The sequence below is a fragment of the Scophthalmus maximus genome, chromosome 21 (genome assembly GCF_022379125.1).
Source record: "Scophthalmus maximus strain ysfricsl-2021 chromosome 21, ASM2237912v1, whole genome shotgun sequence".
Lineage (NCBI taxonomy): Eukaryota > Metazoa > Chordata > Actinopteri > Pleuronectiformes > Scophthalmidae > Scophthalmus > Scophthalmus maximus.
Window position 1 is genome coordinate 11,048,739 of NC_061535.1, and position 12,184 is coordinate 11,060,922.

A 12,184-nucleotide genomic window follows, 5' to 3' on the forward strand; every position below is an offset into this window, starting at 1 on the left:
TATTTATGCCTTTTTCACCCATTCCCTTGCTCTATTTCCTGTGTCCACATCCAGAGGTGGTCTGGGTGAATTTACCTGAACTTTTTCCGAAGGGGCTGTGTATGTGAGAACGCCACATCATCTGACTCCGACAAACTACTCCTGGAAAATGTCCTCACGCAACTTTGCTGCCCTTTTCCAATCACCAAAAAGTTCATGTCCAACAAAAAAGCTCTAGAGATGGAAACCAAAGCATTCACCCTTTTTGGTGGAGGTGACGCAATACTGTATTTACACTGTCCTCCACTTTCTCCACTCTCCCTCAGCTCCACTGTTTCTCACCCCCACCCCCTCCATCCCCATCCCCCATGCTCCTCCTCTTCCTGGCTGAAGGATCAATGTCAGGATAATGAAGACAGAGTATTGATTTGCAGGACGCTGTCAGGCTGAAAATGGATCCTTGGGGGAAAAAACCCCCCCTCCTGTGTTGAATTGAGAACTAAACTTACGTATTTAGAATCATGTCTCACATCTGTGGGATTTGAAGGAGTGTATTTAATTGCTCCTTATTTCTTTTTCTATTCAGTTGTTACTTATTATCACTTAACCATATGATGTCTTCACTTGTATGCTGTTATTTTCCCTACATGCACACCATTATTTGGTTGCAGTGACCCACTTTTCTCCTGGGCATCATTAAAGTTTCATCCAACTGGAAAGGAAGGATCAAGGAAGAGCTGAGCGTGTTTCCATGTCCCCCTGCATTCACAGACACGTATTAACTGCTCATGTCTTGTCTGTGCCTTCAGGTAATAAAGCCAGTGGTTAGCCCTGAAGTCAACCATGGACTGGGCAACAGGAGACTCATTAACTTCTCCCTGTCAGGTAATGTAACAGACGTCTGTCTGTTTCCTCTCCATCTGTTCCTGTATTGCTTCACTCTGTCACTTTGTACCCTTCGATCAGTGTGTTCACACACTCTGTCCGCATCTGACCTGCAGCTCTCTCTAGCAATGTTATTTTCCTAATGGCTTAAACTAAAGAGTAGAAAAACACCAAATCCACTATTTTTGACATAGTAAATTAGATGTACTGTCACTTTACGATCAAACTATTCTTGTCTCAGTCGACGGTGTCCATTGCAGCAGCAGCAGCAGCAGCTCTCGAGGAGAACGAGCAATTATATCCTCTAAACCTTCTCACGTCGTCCTCATTAACAATGAATCACGGATCACCATGGCAACGCAGCATGCCAGTAGACCTTGTTTCTGACGCTCATAATGTTTTTTTTCCCCCAGTAATTCTTTTTCTATAAAAACATTTGCATAGTGTTCTTGCAGAAGCTTCACAATTGCCATATGACAAACATGTGCAACACGATAAACAGCTCTGAGCTTCTAAGACTACATCCATACCCAACTTTTAGATTTAAAAACACGTTGCTGCTGCTACGGCTACGCCCGCTGTCCACACTACTCCGGAGTCCGCAGTGACTGACGAACTTCCTCTCTATTCGACCTGTTTGCGTATTCAAGAGTATCTCAAGTTTTAATAGATTTTCCATAATTCAAACACATTGACTTCCTTAAGGTTGTGTTTCGATATAAGTTGATGCTCAAGCAATATAAAAGCCTGTTTTTGCAAGAATCGTGCAGTTTTTTGAATCACTAATGAATCCATCAATATTACTCTTCAGTTCTTTGTCACTATTGGCCAATTTACACATTTTAAGAGGAACATCTTTGTGCCGTTGCTATGTGACATAACTACCATCCTCGTGTCATTTTCCTGTGCGTCAGACCTCCAGGCGGTGGGTCTGAAGAAGGGGATGTTCTTCAATCCCGACCCCTACCTGAAGCTCTCAATCCAGCCGGGGAAGCACAGCATCTTCCCCTCGCTGCCACACCACGGCCAGGAGAAACGCTCCAGGGTGGTCTGCAACACGGTCAACCCGCAGTGGAGCATAGAGGTGCGCACGCACACACACACCAACACACACACACACTGCTGTCTGCTATATTTAGACATTTAATACGTTCTACAGTGTATTTTGGAATTTAGTCGAGGTAGATTTTTCTCATTGTAGAATTGTTATTTAAAGGATTTGTAAAGGAAATAAAATAAATGCATGCGTTCCTAATATAAACCCAGCAGAGTGGAGTACACAAGGCAGTGGAGGGAGGATTGTGCGCTTCTTTGGTTTCTGCTGTCGAGTAAGAGGATCAATGTAATCCATGGAAATCATGTTTCGCTTTGTGGAAAATAAGATCAGCCAATTGATTTTTCTCATCTAGGACCTTTTCTTGGAAAACCATACGTTTCTGGAAAGTTCATTGCTGGTCAATCCTCTTATGGTCACTGTAGCATTATGGCATGAGTGATTTCAGTTTAAATAAAGTCAAACCATATTCATCCCTTGGAGGATGTTTTATTGGAAAACCGATATGCATATTATTAAAATTCTATATTTAACATTAATTGCTCTGAGAGCTCTCGAACCGATCAATGGAGGCCAAAAAAGATTATGACTGGAAAAAAATGTGTCCTAAATTCTAATATATATATGTATATATATATACATATATATATATACATGTATAAGTTTTAAGTTGTATATTTTTGGATTTTGCCTGATTGCCAGCTATTTAAAGCTGCATCATTTGAGATTTGGTCACTTGAGGGCGCAGCAACTCCAGAAATTGGCTAAAAAAATAGTTTTGGATTCATCATTATCAGTGACCCTTTTCATTTTACACATAGAAAAAAAAAGATATTTAATATCAGTATTACATTTTTGGAGGGGGAAGTTTAGAACTTGGGAAAAGTTGTTCATCTCTGCAGTCTGAAATTCTACTTTAAAACTGATGCTGAAGAGGTTTGCAGGACTGCGTACTCAATATTTGTCTGTACACTCTGAGTTTAAGAAAAAATGCTTTTATTCTAAGGAACCTTCGACGAGCCTCACAGGCATACTCAAAAAGTTTGGAGTGCTGCCGCTGACGACCCAGATGAATATGCAGCCTCTGGCTCAAACAAAATCGTCTCTACTTTGCCTGATGGACAAATGCTCCTCAGGATCTGCTGCAGAAATTACCTCTATAATTTTCTATTATTTGGTATATTTCGTATTGAACTGCTATTATGGGAAAACATGAAATCGCTAGAGACGGGGGACTAATAAGATACTGTTTGGACCATAAAACCACAACGTTGTGTATAATGTTGGGCTGTTCTCTGTGGGACTGCAGTGCACGATCCCTTCCCTTTATCATTGTGTCCCTCACGAGACTCCGTCCTCTTGGCAGCATCCACTCAGCTCAGTGCCACTTTCCTTTTTGCAAACGGCTCCCATGTTGAGCGGCACTCCGCCTGCTTGGCAGTAATGCTCTGTATAACGCTAATGGGTCTCCATAGCATGATGGCTCAGTCGGTAGACTAAACTATACATACAGTGGTCCGGTTCAGTGGTCAGAGACAACTCTGATTCAGTCAGTTTTTTATAATTACTGTTGGGTTCTATATTTATGTTCACTTGCCGGTTGGATCGATGTCGACCTTTTTTGATGCCACCGTATCTAATATGATTTGATTGACTCTTTGTCGGTCCTCTCGGCTAAAAGATGTTTGAGTAGCTATAAATCTGGACGTACATTAAGAACTGTAATACTACATCTTATATGACCATATGAGGTTTTACAAACAGTGTTTGAGGTCTTAATCGGAGTGTAGGTCTAAGACAAGGTTAGAAAGCCATCTACGCTGAGGAGGGGTTACTGTATGGCTGTATTACCCGTTAAATGATATCAAATAATTTTTGCAGAATAAAGGAAGATTAGTTTTCAACAAGTGCAGCATATAAGTAGTGTAATAAAACTTATATATAAATATACAGACCAAGTATTAAAATTCTGAATCAGACTCAAACCGATGGCTTGCCTCTTGTCAAATAATAACTCAGGCCCCAGTTTTTTTTTGTCCTCCTCCACTCGTCCTTCTCATTATTCATACCTCTTCTCCACCACAGCTTCTTTTCACTCGTTGTCTTTCTACAGATTGAAACACTCTCTCTCTCTCTCTCTCTCAACCCTCCGAGTTTACTGAGTTTGTCCCACATCCTCACAAATCACACTTTTTTCGCTGTCTGCTCCCTTCTGGCTCATCCTGTGAATTATTCACTCTTTGTCTACCTTCTCAGCACCGCGCTGTCAGTTCACTTCATCCCCGTTGCAAACAGCTGCACTTCTTTGCATTTCCGGGCTCTCCACCTTTTTTCTTCATTTCACGCCTCTTCGCTGCCCCGTTTCTGTCCCCGCTCGTGTTTCCCTTTTTATCTTCATCTGTCGCCAAATGGACCACGTCCGAAAAAACCGAACCTCATCCAAACTGATACACAGAGGTAACTGACTGTAACACTGACGGAAGTACAGCTCAGCTGCAAGTTCAGCAGTACACGGCAGCGTAAATCTACAGCCACTTGCCACTTACACACACGCACACACACACACACACACACACACACTATCTGAAACGGATTCAGTTGTCAGTCATTTTAGGTCTCGCTTGAAAAACATGAAGGATATAGAGTTGAAGTTTTAATTAATAGCAGTAAGCCTCGCACTGAATGTTGGTTGCAAATGAGGACAAGAAAAAAACCCAGAGAAAACAAGAGAAATCACTAAAGCTGCATGAAAACCATTTGCAAAGAAAATGTCATTTGAGGATATGCGAAATAAACAATAGAAAAACGGTGCGGCACGAAAATGTGCATAAGCAGATAATTCCATATGCTCACACGGTGCGCTGCAAGAAGGCAGCAGCTTCAGCTCACGGGCTGAATAATTCATGCGGCTACACACACAGTTCAGTTCACCGTGAGCCGCTGCGGCAGTCGGACCTGCACAAATCTTTGTCTCTGCACTGCAGCCGCTTAGGAACCGAACTTCTCCTCACCCAGACCGACTGAACCCTCCGGAGCATTGCTTCATCCAAAGAAACATGGCTGTGATTTTCATGTTTGCAAGTGAAAAAGTGAGGGGACTTTTATGTCCCAAATGAACCTTTTGGGGGATTAAAAATGTGACATGACAACACGGCGACGGTGTGCAGGGATACGCACACACGCACCCACAACAGTATTTATATGCGCTGAAATAATTTTAAAAAATGTGAATATCATTGAATAAAACCATTTGGGGTAACATTTTGGTTTAAAGTCTTATCGCAAACAACACATTCCGATGAGGTTTGTTATTGTGCTTCCTTAATAATAGTAGAATAACACAATAAAAAAAAGAATGTACTGTTATACTGATATATTAGTTTGGAGATTACAACCCAAAATTATACAAGAGAAAAAAATTCACTTTCACAAAAAAAAGCTATTTTACTTTTCCAGACGGTTTTGAAAATGAGGTTTGAAAATTGATATTTAAAGCAAAAACGTCTAAACCTCCAGCATGTAAAATAATAATCACTTCCATATATATTTTTCAACAGTGTACCAATATAGATATTTTGGGATTTTGAAACTTATCGTTTGAGCCAACAATTATCTAATTGGGCTTTGAACATCACTCAGTGTTTCCCTCTGAATTTCATTTTGAGAGGTGTGTGCGTGGGGGGGGGGGGGGGATTTGGACAGTTAAGTCCCAGGCGGCTCTGAAGCCAAACTTAAGAGGCTTGGACAGCGATCAGACCCCCGCCGAGAGAGACAGAGAGAGGAATGGGAGAGGGAGATTTATTTATTTCATCCAAACTAAAACCTCATACGTCTCTAATTGGCTTGTAGGGAAGAAAAAATAGAAAAGAGAGAGAGCTCTGAATTAAGTGGAGGAAAAAGCCCTGGAAAGATATTTCAATCCAGCGTAAAATTGTGGATCCATAAAAGAGAACAGAGTAGGTTCTACAAGAATAAATACAAAATTCATTAAAAAAAAATAATAATTGTGGAGGATCTGTGACCGCCCCATTAATTAAAATGAATATCAATGAAAGTCATTCTGATATTAATTTGAATGACCTTGTGGACGGATTTCAAAAATCACCCTAATACCGTCACGCTGAGCCTAAGCCGCGAGTTTCCCCTCATCTTTGTTTTCTCGCCTGTCTTCTGTCTCTCCCCCAGAGGTTTAGTTTCGTGTCTCTGCCGACCGACGTCCTGGAGATCGAGGTGAAGGACAAGTTCGCCAAGAGCCGACCAATCATCAAGCGCTTCCTGGGGAAGCTCTCCGTCCCGGTCCAGAGGCTCCTGGAAAAACATGCCATTGGGTAAAACACAGAACACTGTGACGCTCGCAACTCTCGTGCAGAGGGCTTTGTTTGTTCCCCGATGATTCAAGCCCTCGGAGCTGTGGAGGTTTTCCCTCTACACACTGTAAATCTCATTGGACCATCTTTACTGCCTGTTCTCGCTGGTCAGAATCTATATATATATATAGATGTTATCGCGGCAGCATCTGCATTTTCAATTCTCCTATCTTCCTCCTCTTTCCCTCACCGCTTCTTCCTCCTTTTTTTCCCTCCGCCCGTCTCCGTCTTGTGTCCGCAGGGATCGGGTGGTGAGTTACTCTCTGGGCCGCAGGCTGCCAACAGATCACGTCTGTGGCCAGCTGCAGTTCCGCTTCGAGCTGACCACATCCATTCACCCAGGTACACGAGGCGTCGTGACGTCAGGACAGACGTCACAGACACTCATATTTAGGCCTAATGTTTAAGATTGATATATCTTAATCGCATATAAAAATGTCCACGTAAACAAACTAATGAACTTAATGTCAGGATGACATACATGAAGCAAGTAAGAGTCAAATTCATGTAAAAGTTATAAATGTGTTTTTAAATATTGTTTTAAATTCGTAAGGATTATGTATGAAAGATTGATAAAGCCTGTATGTTTGGAATCAAATTAAGTGATATGTTAAATCTGTGTAATCACCTAAGGTTCATTACTGCCACTCACCAAGCTGAGTGTGGGGGCAGAGCTCAAAAAGAAAACCCATCAAAATTTCCCGTTCTTTCGAAGACTCGAAGATCTATACTTTCCCTCCTCATCGCTGAACAAGATTCATAACCTCTACGTGACATTTCTTTAATGTCCCTCTTCAGCTTTTCTATACGTGCCGTGTGCTTCTGACTAATAACCTGCTCGGCACTTTCTTCCACCCCAGAACTAACTGTCGGGTTAATGAAATAGCGATGGAACCAAATTTGTAATTTGTGCCTGATGATTAATTGGTGGAGTGCCTCTGATCAAATTGTGTTTGAAAAAGAGGAACATGGGGAGCTGTGCTGTTAGAAAGAACCAGACCAGAGGTTCCAGGCTACACTTGCAGCTACTAGCAGGACACACCTGACTGTCTGCGGTTGAGCTGTGGGTTGTGGGTAAAGTAGGCGCCAGGTTCGGAAGACGAAGCAGAAGAAGAAGAACGTGACATGTTGAAAGGCTGAACCCAGACGCAGAACAAGAATATGGTGAAAACATGTTTGTTTTTTTCTCAGATGATGAGGAGGTCTCCCTGGTCATCGAGGCTGCCCGTCCTGAGCAGGGAAATGCCGCGGACGTCAACCGAGCAGCTGACGCACCCGATGACGACACACTAAGCGTGGGACCGGACATGCCCGACCTCCCCTTGGATGCCCCCTCCAACCCCGAGACGTCCTCAACCCCGGCCTGCGCGGCTGAGGGGTCCACGCCCGAGGAGGCGCTGCCTGCTGCTGCTGCTGCTGCTGCTGCTGCTGCTGCTGCTGCTGAGAAGGAAGTCGAGGTGTCACCAGAGGTGGAGCACGGAAACACGGAGGAGGAGGAGAGCACTGAGAGGGAGGAGCCCCAGGTGGAGCAACAGGAGGAAGAGGGGGCCTCGGCTCCGCAGCAGGAGGAGAGCACAGGAGTGGGGGACGAGGAGGGAGGAATTGAAGAAAGGCAGTCGCAGGAAGAAGAGGAGGAGCAGGAAGAAGCGTCTGCACCTCAGCTGGAGGAGGCGACAGAGGAAGAAAAGGAGGTTGGGCAGGAAACACAGCCAAAATCCGAGTCTGACAATCCTGTCGCAAACGATGGAGCCGCTGCTGACGAGGCTCCCACGGGGGAAAACAGCACCGCCCCGGAGGCTCCTGCCGAGCCAGCCGGGGGCGTCCCACAGGAGGCCACAGAGGGAGGGGAGAGAGGCTGCGCCCCCTGCACCTGCCACTCCCTCTTCTCCAACTACAACTCCCACGCCCCCTCGCGCCGCAAGAACCGCCCCTGCTCCCTCCCGGTGTCGGAGCTGGAGACGGTGATCGCGTCGGCCTGCGGCGAGCCGGAGACGCCGCGCTCCCACTACATCCGGATTCACCACCTCCTCCACAGCCTCCCGTCGGCCCAACAGAGACCCCCCAGCCAGGAGGACGAGGAGGCCGGCGAGGGAGAGAACACGAGCACCATTCAGGACACCACCTCCACATCGCCTACACTCAAAAGCTCCAAAGACAGAGAGGAGGAGGTGCAGGAGGACGAGGAAGAGGAGGATACGACTCACTCGCCCTCTCAGGTACAGCCGGGGCTTCATTAAGTTCAAAGTTGTTGGATCGCTGTGCAGTTCACACTACACGACGTGATCAGGAGTCTTAGATGGAGATACAGATACACAACTCTCCAAACAGACGTAAATATTATTGCTACAATATTGGTTCTAGGCTTTCTCTGTTGCTGCCCCCAAACTCTGGAATTCTGTCCCGTCCCACATTGTCCTGTCCCAGAATTACAACAGGTACATGATAATAGACATTTCAAGTCCATAGTTGACTAAAGTCTATGGTTTTGAAAAGAAAAACAAAAATCGAAAACCAGCTTCTGTTTATTGCCCCTTTAACTGTTCGTGCCTGTGTTTACCTGCAGGTCCCCGAGTGTCCAGGTCCCTGCTGCCGTCGAACACTCCCCCGCAGCCTCTCCATCGAACGCCTCTCGGAGCTGAACCAGCTCCTTGAAGGCGAAGGCGGAGGACGCGTAGCCGTGAGGAAGATCTCCCCCTCCTGCTTGGAGAGCGAAGAGGGCGACTCAAGTCACGGAGGAGGAGGAGGAGGGAGAAGGGTCGGCGGGAGCGCCCACAGACCGCAGGGCGAGAACGAGTGCGAGTTCTGCGACACCTCGTGCTACAGCACCTCGTGCTACAGCACCTCCTGCTACAGCACGTCGTGCTACAGCAACTCGGGCTACGAGGGGAGGGGCCGCTTCTGCAGCCACACCCGCCTCTCCTCGGTGGACAGCAACCGGCTCTCCGGCAGCACCGTGTTCTCCTCCCAGGACGAGGACGAGGACGAGGAGAGCGCCTTCGAGGCGGCGCCCGATGGCGGCAACGCGGCGGAGGGCCAGGTGGCGGGCGGCGCAGGGGGAGAGCGGAGGACGGGGAGGTGGAAGGAGGCCAGGAGGGGAGAGCCGGAGGAGCCGGCCGTGGCCGGGCCCAGCGAAAGCAACGGCATTGGTGAGATAAAACATGACCTTCTCATTTGTTGTTGTCCATTGTGCGTCACAATGTCACGACTTGTAAATGAGATCTGAGGAGTTTCAGAGGAATATGATGGGAGTGAAGAGAAGTTCAGAGGGCAGGCGAACAACACTCACAGGCCTGCTGAGGGGGGAAGTCGTTATTGGCTCTCGTGGCACAAGGCTACGGTGTCACATGAGATGCTTGTTGTTGTGTGTTTCATTTGTTTCAAGGTTAAAATCTAATAAGATTTTTTTTTTTTAGCATGGGGGGGGGGATTTATAATCTGCCTGCTCTGTATTTACCCAAATCAGGCAATGCTAATGCTTTTTATATTTTAATAATGCCATTTCACAATGATGTCATAATGATGTCTTCATGACATCTGCTATAGGATGCAGAGATGCCTCAAAAATTTTATTTTTTAAACTATGTATGACCTAATTTTCATTTTCATTGCGACGTCTTCATGATGTCACTTATCATATGACATCGTCTGATGGGGAATCATTTTTTCTGATTAATATAAGCTTTAGATCGCCTTACTTTTGTTTGCAGAGATATCTTGGAAAAGTTTGGTGAAAATCTGCCCATGCGTTGTTCAACCTGTATATGTGAGAGAAAGAGAAAGAGAGAGGAATAGAGAGAAAGAGAGTTATCTATCGTGCTCATCAGATCATCAGTTACAGTAAAAGCCTTCCAGCGGCTCCATGTGCATAATGGTTCCCTTTCTTGATGATGACCTTTATTGTGAAAAATCTGCGGGCAGTTCAGCCTCTCCCTGACAGCGACTCCGCATTGATCAAAAATAATGACTAAATGAATATATAGAAGCAAATCAGTAATTGTTAGTGAACGAAAAATGTCTGTTAAAAAAATACAAAGACGAGGCTCTGTTGTTGTATTGATTAATCTAATACTGTGTTAGAAGAAAAGGGTGTTACTGTACCTTGAGGCATTATGATACAGGTATATTCGCCCTTGCTTCATTTTTTCTAAATACAATTATTTATGACACAGACATTATCAGAATATCTGCTTTTGTGTGATGATGAATGACACAAATGTCACAACCTGACGTCCTGTCAGATTCAACTGTACCCGGCTGCTCTCAGGTCGGAGCATAATTCTAGATTGGATCTAAAAATTGATATTGACTAGAAGATTTATCAAGGACTAGAGCTCGATCAATATGGGAGTAAAACATTTCTGATACCCATACATCCTCTGTTTTTTGTTTGTTTTTTAGAATAAGAAAAAAACATGTAGTTGAGGCTTCATATTTAACAGTTTAACCACTAACTTTATTATAAATAACTAAAATTTAAAATGAGACAGGAATACATCCAACTTGAAATTGAATCACATGTTTTCTGCTTTGTTAATTTTGCAAAACAGTTTTCATTCTGGTGCATATTGGCAAACATAAATCTGTGAAAGTAATATGGGCTGATATCATCAGCCAACTCTAGTGGAGACACTTTGATTTGCAAACTACTAAGTGAACCAGCATTTGTATTTTGCATACTGTACGTTGGATTTAAATTTTAAATCTTCCTGAGACAAGGGAATCAATACCAGAAGAAAAAAAATAATAACTGTAAATTGTTCCCACCTTCGGTTTTATCAAGGCCCTGCAGCTTCTGACTGGCCTCGTTTCACTGGGGTCTCTCTTCTCTTCATGTTGTTTAGTCTGTATTTGTGCAGTTTTACGTGACGGCCGTTACACACTGGTACAAAAGTAGGTCACCCACACACACACTCAAATTGAGAAAAATGAGACTCCCCTCCTGTGAAATGTAATCAGCAGCACACTGCTCGACTCCCTGTCGTTCGTTCTTTCAAGTGCTTTTCTTTCCTTTTCATCCTGTTTCCATCAACACACCGGCACATACAGTACTGCACCTTGAATTTTTGTTTTTCCCGTCATTATTATTTATTATATATAAATTGATGCCTATTCTAAGAACCTATTTTTATATATTTGTATCCGGTATTGGCAAAAATCAAACCTGGTCCAGCTGTGTGGTATTAATCTCTCATATTTTTGATTCCTACAGTGTGTGTTTCTGGGACGCCCTTAATGTGTTTTTCAAAATCAGGGCCAGTTCATATGTTGGTTTTTTTTCCGCATTGTCAGAGATGAAGCTGTTCATTTTTAGAGCTTGATTAAATCTTGGGAGTTTCTCGAATGATGCACTGCGATTTGATGCCTGTTAAATGTGAAATACGAGCCGCTGCGTTTTATGTTGTGCAGAGTCGATTCCTTTTCAAATCCTCCTGAGTGGAAATGATTTTTGGGGGTGTTGGTCTTCTCCTGCCTCCTCAAGCACGATGTAAACATGGTGCGATGGCGGACCAACGTGCCGCAGCATAAACAGGGGAAGTGAGTGAGTAACGCTGCGATGAGTGCTGAGTTGTAGCCATTTAAAGAAATGTGCAGTGTGAGTGTCGCTGTGTATTTTGGGATGGAACTGTTGGAGTTCTGTTGGACCTGTGGGTTTGTACTGGACACAGCGGGAGCTGATGTGAACCCACAGTTGCTGTCCAATCAGCTTTTCGAATCTTGAGTCATGAAAATCTGTTGTTTCTTACAACGAGTTTTCTGGACAAGTTAGAACATCTTTACTCAGTGATCACGTTGTGTTTGGTCGTGATGTTTTTCCTCTACTCGCCGTAATGTGATTGTGCGTCTGCCTTGGCGTCGACAATGTTTTCCGCCCAGTGGCGGCACGCTTCCTCATTACTGT

At 44.5% G+C, this 12,184-nt stretch overlaps 1 protein-coding gene across 3 annotated transcripts in view; it reads left to right on the forward strand.

The window, feature by feature from the left end:
• LOC118291255 (E3 ubiquitin-protein ligase HECW1) overlaps positions 1-12,184 on the forward strand; it is a 34,283-nt gene that overhangs the window by 10,951 nt on the left and 11,148 nt on the right. For all 3 annotated transcript variants that reach the window (XM_047329860.1, XM_035619366.2, XM_047329861.1), the window contains 6 exons: positions 789-864; positions 1,779-1,948; positions 6,104-6,246; positions 6,527-6,627; positions 7,477-8,501; positions 8,849-9,431. In XM_047329860.1, the coding sequence (XP_047185816.1) occupies positions 789-864; positions 1,779-1,948; positions 6,104-6,246; positions 6,527-6,627; positions 7,477-8,501; positions 8,849-9,431 (2,098 nt within the window). The remainder of the gene's footprint in view (positions 1-788; positions 865-1,778; positions 1,949-6,103; positions 6,247-6,526; positions 6,628-7,476; positions 8,502-8,848; positions 9,432-12,184) is intronic.